Source organism: Pan troglodytes, chromosome 1 (genome assembly GCF_028858775.2).
Source record: "Pan troglodytes isolate AG18354 chromosome 1, NHGRI_mPanTro3-v2.0_pri, whole genome shotgun sequence".
NCBI classification, from domain to species: domain Eukaryota; kingdom Metazoa; phylum Chordata; class Mammalia; order Primates; family Hominidae; genus Pan; species Pan troglodytes.
In genome coordinates, this window is record NC_072398.2 from 29,096,252 (window position 1) to 29,109,139 (window position 12,888).

The 12,888-nt window shown below is 39.0% G+C and overlaps 1 protein-coding gene across 2 annotated transcripts in view; it reads left to right on the top strand.

The window, feature by feature from the left end:
* The window catches only part of EPRS1 (glutamyl-prolyl-tRNA synthetase 1), a 78,137-nt gene that overhangs the window by 6,018 nt on the left and 59,231 nt on the right, over positions 1 to 12,888 (top strand). For both annotated transcript variants that reach the window (XM_009441507.5, XM_063791810.1), the window contains exons 2-6: positions 434 to 518; positions 5,694 to 5,793; positions 7,059 to 7,215; positions 8,192 to 8,331; positions 10,237 to 10,331. In XM_009441507.5, the coding sequence (XP_009439782.2) occupies positions 434 to 518; positions 5,694 to 5,793; positions 7,059 to 7,215; positions 8,192 to 8,331; positions 10,237 to 10,331 (577 nt within the window). The remainder of the gene's footprint in view (positions 1 to 433; positions 519 to 5,693; positions 5,794 to 7,058; positions 7,216 to 8,191; positions 8,332 to 10,236; positions 10,332 to 12,888) is intronic.

Here is a 12,888-nt window from a genome sequence, read left to right on the forward strand (position 1 = left end):
AATTTTGTATTTTTAGTAGAGACAGGGTTTCTCCATGTTGGTCAGGCTGGTCTTGAACTCCTGCCCTCAGGTGATCCGCCTGCCTCGGCCTCCCAAAGTGCTGGGATTATAGGCATGAGCCACCATGCCTGGCTGGCACTATGCTAATTTCTTTTTGTCTCCGAAGGGAGAAGCAGATTAATTTCAGTGTCTCTAACTGAAAGCTGAACAAATTCAAAACCAGTTGGATATGCTAGTGAATGGATTCTGGATTCTGATTTGTTGCTGCTCTGAGACAAAAGACTATATTTTCTGTCTACAGACTACTGAGAAAAAAGTTCACTCCTTATAGGACTTAATATTGGTTTGTTGACTCATCCTGATTGCTTTATGATTCAAGTTATAAATACTGCATTGCTTTTAAAGATAAAAAATCTTTTCATATTATTTATAGGAGCTTTGCTGGCAGTAGAACACGTGAAAGACGATGTCAGCATTTCCGTTGAAGAAGGGAAAGAGAATATTCTTCATGTTTCTGAGTAAGTGTTTTCATCTTTTTATTTTCAGTACTGATTGGCTTTTTCTTTTTTTTAGAGTTTTTTTAGAGACAGAGTCTCCCTCTTTTGCCCAGGCTGGCATGATCATAGCTCACTGTACCTAGAACTCGTGGACTCAGGTTCCTGCCATCTCAGCCTCCTGAGTAGCTAGGACTGCAGGCACATGCCTCCACACCTGGCTAATTAAAAAATGTTTTTTGTAGAGATGGGGTATCACTGTGTTGCCCAGCCCAGTTTCGAACTCCTGGCCTCAAGCCATCCTCCGGCCTCAGCATCCCAAAGCACTAGGGTTAAAGACGTGAGCCACCACGTTTGGCCTCTGAATGGCATTTAAAGAAATATTCGGCATCGCCGGGCGCGGTGGCTCACACCTGTAATCCCGGCACTTTGGGAGGCTGAGGCAGGCGGATCACGAGGTCAGGAGATCGAGACCATCCTGGGTAACACAGTGAAACCCTGTCTCTACTAAAAATACAAAAATTATCCGGGTGTGGTGGCACATGCTTGTAATCCCAGCTACCTGGGAGGCTGAGGCAGGAGAATTGCTTGAACCCAGGAGGCGGAGGTTGCAGTAAACCGAGAACGCGCCACTGCACTCCAGCCTGGGTGACAGAGTTAGACTCTGTCTCAAAAAAAAAAAAAAGAAAAATCAGCATTAAATGTTGTATGCTTGTTTTACTTACTAATTAAGTAGATTGTCCCTAGAAAGAAGTATACTTTTCTTTATTCTAAAAGAATTGAATCTAGAGAGTTAAATTTTTCAGCAAACTGATTCCCCATGTAGTCTGTTTAAGAGGAACTAGAGGTCTAGCTTTGAGAGCCCATCTGCAACACCAGCTCCTGAAATGAGGCAGGGTTATTTAATTGGACTGGCCTATTCCCAGAAATGAGTGACTGGTTTAATGGGATCCTTTGGCGCCCAGCTGTTGATTTTTTCCTGTACAACCACCAACTCAGCTTTTAACTGAAACTTCTAGGGAAGTTTCAGACAGGGGAATGTTGCTTCAGAAAGCAATACCCCAAAGACTGGCGCTTTGACATGCTGAGAGGCCTTAGAAGCTACCTCAGAATCAGGGTACCTCTAACCTTGTTTCCTTTCACAACCCAACATGCCCACTTCCCCCATCATATAGAGAGGGACTTTCTAGAATTTCCTCATCTGGCCAAGAAAGCATCTTTCCAAAAGAAATGCAATTGACTTAAGTCCCCTCCTTGTGGATCTCATCAAATAATCTGGAAAGGTCAGTCAATCCCAGCTCAGACAGACTTCACCTGCTCTTCTGAGGGCAGCTTCAAGATATTACCTAGGTGACTTTACACGTGTAATAAGACAGTCTTTGTTCCTGTGCCACTCTGTTTCTTTTCTTCCTTTAATGTTGCTCTCTCACCTCCCTGCGCCCACTTCCTGGTCCATTTATTCTGATGATTTACTTTCGCTCAAAAGAATTATCTGCATTCCCTATCTTTCTGCTCCCCTATGAAACAGGGTATGTGGCCAGGCGCAGTGGCTCAAGCCTGTAATCCTAGCACTTTGGGAGGCCGAGGCGAGTGGATTGCTTGAGCTCAGCAGTTTGAGAACAGCGTGGGCAACATAGTAAAATCCTGTCTCTACAAAAAAAAAAAAAGCAAAAATTAGCTGGGTGTACTCCCAGCTACTTGGGAGGCTGAGGCAGGATGATCACCTGAGCCCAGGAGACGGAGGTTGCAGTAGAGCCAGGATCGCACCACTGCACTCCAGCATGGATGACAGAGGGAGACCCTGTCTCAAAAAAAAAAAAAAAGATAAGCTGAGCTGGGTGTGGTGGCTCACGCCTTTGATCCCAGCACTTTGGGAGGCCAAGGCAGACAGATCACCTGAGGTCAGGAGTTCGAGACCAGCCTGACCAACATGGAGAAAGCCCATCTCTACTAAAAATACAAAACTTGCCGGGCATGGTTGTGCATGCCTGTAATCCCAGCTACTCAGGAGGCTGAGGCGGGAGAATCGCTTGAACCCGGGAGGTGGAGGTTGCAGTGAGCTGAGATTGTGCCATTGCACTCTAGCCTGGGCAACAATAGTGAAACTCCATCTCAAAAAAAAAAAAAAAGATAAAGCTGAAACACTTTCCCCTGTTGCCACTACATACACACAGTCACCCCATACTCATAAACTTCTGCTCTCTATCTCCCCCTTTCTCCCAGTGTAGTTGTACCATAATTGTCATTTGATTACCATTCTGTATTTACATTATAATGACCGTGTAAGTTTTATTTACTACTGAGCCACATAGTATAATTGCTTTTCATGTAAAACTGTTAGTTTTCCATGGAATAATTGGTGTTTGTTTGCTTTGTAATTTTCTTCTGAAACTTTCTGATTTCTGAACTTTTCTATGTGACTTCAGGAAGTTTGGAGGAATCTTTCCTTAGGAGTCAGTATTCTCAAATTTTACAATAATATGCTTTAGTTTGGGTCTATTTTTCATCTGTTCTGCTGGGCATTTGGTTGCCTCTTTCATTGTGGAAACTTGGAAATCCTGCTTTTGGAAATTGAAAACATTTTTTCTTTGAAAAATGTTTTTCTCTCTATTTTCAGTTCTTTACGTGGATGTTGGGATTAGTCCTTTATTTTTCTAAGTTGTCACCTCCATTTTCCATCTTTCTATTTTTTTTTTTTTTTTTTTTTTGGAGACGGAGTCTTGCTGTGTTGCCCAGGCTGGAGTACAATGGCACAATCCAGGCTCACTGCAACCTCTGCCTCCCAGGTTTAAGCGATTCTCCTGCCTCAGCCTCCTAAGTAGCTGGGATTACAGGGCATGTGCCACCATGCCCGGCTAATTTTTGTATTTTTAGTAGAGATGGGATTTCACTATGTTGTCCAGGCTGGTCTGGAACTCCTGACCTCAGGTGATCCGCCCACCTCGGCCTCCCAAAGTGCTGGGATCACAGGCGTGAGCCACCACGCCCGGCCTCTTTATTTTTATTTTTAGAGATGGAGGTCTCAGTATGCTGTACAGGCTGGAGTGCAATGGATAGTCACAGGTGCAATTATAGCACACTACAGCATCCAATTCCTGGGCTTAGCGATACACCTGCTTCAGCCCCCTGAGTAGTTGGGACTACAGGTGTGTACCAACATGCCTGGCCCATTTTTTTTTTTTCCTTTACTTTCTGGAAAGTTCCTCAACTTCTCAACTTTATTATCCCATTTTTCTATTGAGGTTTTTAATTTTGGCTATTATGTTTTTAGTATCTGAGTGTTCTGTTTTTTTACATTCTGGATACTCTTTTTTTAGTATCTTGTTGTTTTATGATTGCAGTATTTTTGTTTCATTGCTAAAAATAAATTTATTCTTTTAAGAACTTTTATTTTAGGTTCAGTGGTACATGTGTAGGTTTGTTATGTAGATAAACTTGTGTCATGGGGTTTGTTGTACATATTATTTTGTCACCCAGATACTAAGCCATCCAATAGTTATTTTTTCTGCTCTTCTCCCTCCTCCCAACATCCACCCTCAAGCCCCAGTGTCAGTTGTTCCCTTTTTTGTGTTCATGTGTTCTCATCATTAAGCTCCCACTTACAAGTGAGAGAATGCAGTATTTGGTTTTCTGTTCCTGTGTCAGTTTGCTAAATATAATGGCCTCCAGTGCCATCCATGTTCCTGCAAAAGACATGATCTTTTTTTTTATGGCTGCATAGTATTCTGTGGTATATATGTACCACATTTTCTTTATCCAGTGTGTCACTGATGGGCATTTAGGTTGATTCCATGTCTTTGTTATTGTGAATAGCGCTGCAGTGAACATTTCCATGCATGTGTCTTTATGGTAGAATGAACTATATTCTTCTGAGTGTATAGCCAGTAATGGGATTGCTGGATTGAATCGTAGTTCTGTTTTTAGCTCTTTGAGAAAATGCCATACTGCTTTTTACAGTGGTTTGACTAATTTACACTCCCACCAACAGTGTGTGGTTTTTTGTTTTTTGTTGTGAGGTGGAGTCTTGCTCCGCTGCCCAGGCTGGAGTGCAGTGGCACAATCTTGGCTCACTGCAACCTCCACTTCCCGGGTTCAAGCAATTCTCCTGCCTCAGCCTCCTGAGTAGCTGGGATTACAAGTGCCCACCGCCACACCCGGCTAATTTTTATATTTGTAGAAGAGACGGGGTTTCACCATGTTGGCCAGGCTGGTCTCAAGCTCCTGACCTCAAGTGATCTGTCCGCCTCGGCCTCCCAAAGTGCCGGGATTACAGGCAGGAGCCACCACACCTGGCTTGTGATGGGTTTGGATGAGGTTTGATCTGCCTTCTTAGCCTCTTTATTAGCAATATATTCTTGGCTCCTTTGCGTTGATTTATTTTATTTATTTATTTTTTTTGAGACAGGGTCTCTCTCTTTCACCCAAGCTGAAGTACAGTGGTGTGATCTCAGCTCACTGTGAGTTCAAGCGATTCTTGTGCCTCAGCCTTCTAAGTAGCTGGGAGCGCAGGTGCATGCCACCATGCCTGGCTAATTTTTGTGTTTTTAGTAGAGACGGGGTTTTACCATATTAGCCAGGCTGGTCTCAAACTCCTGACCTCAAGTGATCCGCCCGTCTTGGCCTCCCAAAGTACTGGGATTACAGGTGTGAGTCACCACGCTTGGCCAGCCTTGATTTATTTTAAATCACTGTTATTCTCAACATCCCAGTTATATTTTCATATTTGCACCTCTGAATAGACATGTAAAGAACAAATTAGCAGACTGGGCGCGGTGGCTCACGCCTCTAATCCCAGCATTTTGGGAGGCTGAGGCAGGTGGATCACCTGAGTTCAGGAGCTCGAGACCAGCCTGGCCAACATTGTGAAACCCTGTCTCTACTAAAAATACAAAAAATTAGCCTGTCGTGGTGGCAGGCACCTATAATCACAGCTACTTGGGAGGCTGAGGCAGGAGAATTGCTTGAACCCTGGAGGCAGAGGTTGCAGTGAACCAAGATCACACCATTGCACTCCAGCTTGGGCAACAAGAGTGAAACTGCATCTGAAACAAACGAACGATTAGCAGATCTATTTTTTACTATAGTAGAAAATACATGGTAAATATAATAAAGTTTCCATTTTTACATTTCTTCATAAGTCTCATGACTTACTGATTTGCTAGAGCAGCAGTAATATTTTATCTCGTGCTTATATTCTAGAAATGTGATATTCACAGATGTGAATTCTATACTTCGCTACTTGGCTAGAGTTGCAACTACAGCTGGGTTATATGGCTCTAATCTGATGGAACATACTGAGGTAAGCAATGAACATTTTGTTGTGTGTGTTTTGTCTTATGCTTCTGTTTTTTTATGGGAACCTCATCATTTATTGTTGGCTTATGAACTATTCTACTTAAGGATATTAACGGAGTGTTAATTATATAGACCAAGGTACAGAATGCTCATCTTGTTTTTTTTGTCACAAAAAAATTCTTTTTTTGTAATTCCTAAGTTTGAACCTTTAATCCCCTACCAGCTGTTCTTTTGGGAGCATTTAGTGCCATCATGGCCTTCACAGATTCCTAGCATTTCATAGCCAGATGGGGCTCTATAGATCATCTCATCCAACTTTCTTACTTTACGGATAAGGCAGCAGGCCTAGAAAAGTTAAGAAGTTTGAACAGGGTAACACGCATAGTTTGGATCCCATTTTCTTTTCTTTCTAAGTGTATGCCTCGTTTAATTAATTATTTCAGTAGTAAATTAAATTTATATACAATCATGTGCCTCTTAACAATGGGATGCGTTCTGAGAAATGTGTTATTAGGCAGTTTCATCATTCTGTCAACATCATAGAGTGTACCTACAAAAACCTAAATGGGATAGCCTACTATACACCTAGGCTGTACAGTGTAGCCTATTCCTTCTAGACTACAAACCTATACTGGCAAGTTACAATACTCAATACAGTAGGTAATTGTAACACAATACGTATTTGTGTATCTAAACATAGACAACATAGATAAAACTATAACCTTATGGGACCATTGTCATATATGCAGTCTGTCACTGACCGAAATGTCATTATGCAGTAGATGATGGTACTGCTTTTTAGATGCTGCTTTTTTTCCTGTTTGTATTCTGCTCTAACCTTCCTAAATCTCATAAAATTCAAAGTACACAGAATGGTTTCTAAGTACTAACTTTTAAATTTTTCAAGTAAATGAATCTGTTTGGCTAGGTACCATCCCTTCGGTTCATTCAGGTTGGTTACTTATTTCTGCCACCAATTCTCAAATTCTTATTTTCCTGTTCTTTCCTGAAGTGCCCTGCCACACTCCTGTAAAAAAAAAAAAAAAAAGCAGAAAGCATAGCAAAATAAATGTGGCATTTATTGAAGTTCTATTTTAGATTTTAGGCAATCAGAATTTAGTCCACATAATGATAAATTGTATAATTTGAGAAAGGAAAAGCATAGTAAGAGTGTACTGTTGCTCTAGTTAACTAGAATTTTTTTATGGTCTTTCTTTTTATAAGTTGAAATGTTGGAATGCATTTCTTTTCTATCTTTTATGTTGACAGATTGATCACTGGTTGGAGTTCAGTGCTACAAAATTATCTTCATGTGATTCCTTTACTTCTGCAATTAATGAACTCAATCATTGCCTGTCTCTGAGAACATACTTAGTTGGAAACTCCTTGAGTTTAGCAGATTTATGCGTTTGGGCCACCCTAAAAGGTATCAATAATTCTTAATAATCCTCTGTTTTAATCGTTTAATATTTTGCTGGATAAAAATTATACATATTTCTGTATGTATGCATGTATGTATATGTGTGTGTATATATATGTTTAGACAGTAACTTAGGACTTTATTACAGGGGAATGACCTCCCTGGCTGTTTTATTCCTATTCAGCTACGGGAATTCCCTGTGTTTTTCTGCCATCGTCTGTCTCACAACCCCAACTTCCTTCTTGCCTTTGGAGCTGATCTTATTCCTGATAAAGAAGTCCCCATCCCATTTATGTTAGCACCTCTCCTACTTCAGCTATTATTTTACTCCAGACACTTGTCTCTGACTTGAAAAAAGCCATTATTGCTCAGTGAGTGTGTGACTGGGAGGTTAGGGAGTAGTGGGATGATGTGGAGTTGTGGTTTTTCTTGGAGGTCACTTCCTTCTTCTACAACTAGTTTGGAACAAGTAAGAATATGCTTTTTCCAACTTGGAAAGACAGTTTTTTCAAATACAACTTTCTTGAGGTATAATTGACATACAGAAAATCACACTTATTTAAAAATGTATATTTTGATAAATTTTGACATATATGTGTGTGTATATATACATACACACACACACACGCACACACAGCTGTGGAACTATGGTTACAATAAAGATAATAAATACATCCACCACCCCCAAAAGTTCCTCATGCTGCTTTGTAATCATCCACCCTCACCAGGTCCCAAGCAACCAGCATGCCCAGCTTTGCATATTTTTCATCTTCAGTTGGTTGTATCTACGGTTATGGAACCCATGGACACAGAGAGCTAACTGTTTTAGAAAACAGTTCAGTGTATATCCAGATATTTAACATTTCATTTTCTTTAGAAGCACAACTTTAAGCCATCTCAATTACTTCAATTAGTCACAACTGGAACTTTGCTTTTGAAGCTGCAGATTTATTGAATAGTTTAAAATTATCTTTGCTCATAGGAAATGCTGCCTGGCAAGAACAGTTGAAACAGAAGAAAGCTCCAGTTCATGTAAAACGTTGGTTTGGCTTTCTTGAAGCCCAGCAGGCCTTCCAGTCAGTAGGTACCAAGTGGGATGTTTCAACAACCAAGGCTCGAGTGGTAAGCCTTTTTTTCTTTTTTTAAAAAAAAAAACACTTCGGGAGGCTGAGGCGGGCGGATCACAAGGTCAGGAGATTGAGACCATCCTGAATAACACGGTGAAACCGCATCTCTACTAAAAATATACAAAAAAAAAAAAAAAATTAGCCGGGCGTGATGGTGGGCGCCTGTAGTCCCAGCTACTCGGGAGGCTGAGGCAGGAGAATGGTGTGAACCTGGGAGGCGGAGCTTGCAGTGAGCCGAGATCACGCCACTGCACTCCTGCCTGGGCAACAGAGCGAGACTCTATCTCAAACAAAAAAAAGATGACATTTCAGTCTGTCTGAGGCCCTAGGTCTGAAAAGACAATTATTCCTACTCATAAAGTTTATTTTCTTTTAATAAATTTAAAAGGATCTTCTTGCAAGAATCTGACATTTTTAAGTCTTGGTTTCACATTTAATTGTTCATCTATATAAAGCCCTAATCTTTATAATTATATAGCTAAATATTTTGATCATCCAGTGTATGTCCCTTAGGCAATCCAAACTCCATATAAATAAAACCTCATTAATTTTACACCTTTGCAATTTTTTCTTTCTTCTGAATCTCCTGGTTTTTGAACCATTGAGCATCAAGTCCTGGGATTCTGCAGCACTTTTTCATTGATTCTGTAGGAAAATGTGACATAGTGTACAGTACAAAAGCTCCTTTTCTCAACCAGAGTTGCTCCACTTCGATCTGTTTTACACTTTAGGAATGTGTTGTAAAGTTTTGATTTAATTAAGGTTTTCTAATGTAAAATTTGAAAACTACTGTCTACTTGGATAAAGATAGCCCAGTCCACTCAGTTGTTTTGGCTACAAATCTTTACTCATCCTTCACTGTTTTTCACATTTACTCAACGAGTCCTGTTATGACTTCTCATGTGTGTAGATTTGTTTTCTGTCCGTCTTCAGTGCTGTTGCACTTTGTTGAGGTCTAATTTTTCCTTGCTTGGTTTAATACCATAATCTCATAAATAAACTTCCTTTTGTCTCATCTTTCTCTAGTTCAGGGTATCACTTTAGAAAACACAAATCCACGGTCCTATTATCCCTGAGGACTGACTCCTCATTGCCTAAAACTTAAAAGCCAAACTTAAAAGGTCCTCTGTGTTTTTGACTTAATCTATTTCAGCTTCCTTCCCTACCCACCCAATATGCATTCCTAACTTTTCATGGACATTGCACTACTTTTTCCTGCCTTTGTGCCTTACCTACTCTGTTATTTATTTACTTAGAATGAATACCCCATATACTTTTTTTTTTTTTTTTGAGACAGAGTTTTGCTCGTCACCCAGGCTGGAGTGCAGTGGCATGATCTCGGCTCACTGCAGCCTCCGTCTCCCAGGTTCAAGCGATTCTCCTGCCTCAGCTTCCTGAGTAGCTGGGAATACAGGTGCATGCTGCCAGGCCCAGCTAATTTTTGCATTTTTAGTAGAGATGAGGTTTCACCATGTTAGCCAGTCTGGTCTCAAACTTCTGACCTCAAGTGATCTGCCATCCTCGGCCTCCCAAAGTGCTGGGATTACAGGTGTGAACCACCGTGCCCAGCATCCCATATACTCCATCTGATACATTTCTACTTATCTTCGAGGTCCAGCTTGGTTCTTAACTCCTTTTAAGCTTTTCCTGATAAACCTAGGTATTGCTGATTAATTTCAACTGAGTGCCCGAACAGCACCCTGAACATATCTGTATTACTGGTATTTGGTTTTATTTATATTCTTAACCAGATTTTGTACCCTCAAGTGTAGGGATGATGTTCTAGTCATCATATTTTTCATAACCAGTGTGTGTAGTGCCTGGCACATTTGTTGAATGAGTGTGTTCTTAGACATTTAACCATAAGACTTTTCGTTGTGATGGTGGTTGTGTTTTTCAGGCACCTGAGAAAAAGCAAGATGTTGGGAAATTTGTTGAGCTTCCAGGTGCGGAGATGGGAAAGGTTACTGTCAGATTTCCTCCAGAGGCTAGTGGGTAAGAAAATGTAACTCACATTTATAATTGAATATATTTAGTGGGAAAGCTTTAAAACAGTGATTAAGTACTTAAAGTATTAATAGGTTAATAATATAGAAGAACATAAGATTTTAATTGTGAGAGTTAAAATTCTAAACGTTGTAACAGTTTTTATGTTATTAATAGTTAATGTTGATTTAATTTGTAGTTTTAGTTTGTCAACTTAGTAAAAGAGACATTTTAGTTTTATCCTGACCGAACTTTAATTATGTAATTAACAAAATATCCAAAAATAAAAAACCTTAAATTTCATTTTATTTTTAGATTTTTGGGCTTTCATTTAATTGGATTTGTATGTGTACCCTGAGCAGTCCTTTTAATTAGCAGTTGAAGTTATAATAGCATTGGTCTTTAAGTTATTTTTTTTCCCCAAATGAAGGGGAGTCCTGAAAAGCCTGTTCCTATTCCTTTCTTTCCATTAGGTTTCCCAACCCCTTTATCTCTTGGCACCCATGGAAAGTAGTATTTGAATAGCTCATTAGAGAAAAAGACTGTTCTGTATGGTGATCACCAGGCTGGGGCTGCTTCAGCCCTTGCCCACCATTCCCCAAGGCTGAGAAGGAAGTCTTTGTCTTCGCACACCTGTCATCCTATTTGAAGTATACTGGACAAGCTTTATAATAGCATCCTTCCAATGATGTTAATATAATAAAATACCTCTTATTAAAGCAGTTAGCCTCACTTAGAAAATTAACCATTAGGAAAATGTTCTGCCATGTTTTGTAATTGAGGTGATTATTTTTTCCAAATTTAAGATTTCCAAATTTAATTTTTTCAGATTTTGTATTCTATCACCATAATGAAGTTCTCACCTTTCTATAGTACACAGTAGAAACTGGAAGATACAGAAACAATTTTCTTTTAGCTATGTATTTAATAGTTCTTCCAAACTATTTCATAAGCATCATTAACAGTAAAATTGCTTTTAGAATTTCACATTTTGTCTCTGCTTTTCTATGTTTGCTGATTCAGGGGGTGAAATAAAGGGTAGATAGAAGGAGATGAAACAGAAGTGATGACTGTGGAAAATTCACAGACTTGATCATTAAATGGTTGATTGGTAATTGACTAAGTGGATTCAGTCATAAATAATACTTACCTTACATGGTTTAATATCTATAGACATCTTGGGTTCCTACCATCTAGTATTCTGCTACTGTGCACTTGGTATGAGAGGTCATGATTGTCCTGTTGGATAGTGACCTTGATCGTCTAAAAGCCACCTTTTTTTGGCAGTGGCCATTTATAGCTGCGCCACTTGAACATTTGTCTTTTTTAAATCTTTTCATATTTTGTGTCACTGCCACTTCTGGGAATAGTGAGTTCCCCATGTTTGTATATTTACAGTATAATATATATTTACCTGTTGTAAATTATGTCAGAGACTGCGCTCATGAGACAGTTTTGGGGTTAGGAATATAAATCAGTATTTAGGTTTTTTTACTATGCATAGTTTTCATCATCTCTTCTTATACTGTTAAAGAGTTTTTCTTTAATTACTATTTTTTCATTTTTTCTTTTCTGTGTCTTAAATGAAAGGCCAGAAGGCTTGGCTTAGTCTTTTATTCTTATTCTTAGCTAACATATACATAGCAGCTATTATGTACAGGTGGTACCACATGCTTTACTTATAGTAACTTATTAATCCCAACAGCCTTCTGAGGAGGCACTGTTGTTATCTCTGTTTTACAAATGGTTTCGGAAACAGATTCATATGTTGTAGTAACTTGCCAAGCTCAAACCTCTACCATCTGGCTCTAGAATCCATATAATTAAAAATTATACTACATGTATCTGTTAACATGTGGCAGAAGCCCAATTCAGCATCAGTTCTAACTCATGCAGCATGATTCTTTTGTGTGTGTGTGTGTGTGCGTGTGTGTGTGTTTTAGCGATTCTGATATAGAGTCACTCTTTAACTGATGATTTTAGTTGTCTTGTGACTTATAGTCCTCTTAGCTTTCTTGAGGTTTGGAATTGTTAGACCTGCGCACATTATTTCAGATTTAGAAATAACATTTTTGAAATAATGTTTTGATCTCATCACCTTTCTTAAATTAATTTCTATATTTTAAAGCCAAGCACATTAACTGTAAAATAATAGGTACTAATTGTTAATCTTTTCTTGACAATGGTTATAACATGTTATTGGGTGCAACGCCCTCAAGTTAAAAGTACACCACAGTATTTTTCTTCCTGGGAACTTATGGCCCTTCATTTAGTTTTATTTTTAATAAATTTTTAATTTTAGAATAGTTTTAGATTTACACAAAGTTGCAAAAATAGTACAGAAAGTTCCCATGTACCCTGCACCCAGTTTTTCCTAACATTAACATTTTACATTATTATGGTACATTTGTCACAACTAATGAACTAATATTAATATGTTATTAAACTCCATCCTTTTTTGGGATTTTGTTAGTTTTTCCCTAGTATCTCTTTTCTGATCTAAGATTTCATCTGGGATATCACATACAGCCCTTTTTAAAAAATTTTTAATTAATTAATTTATTAA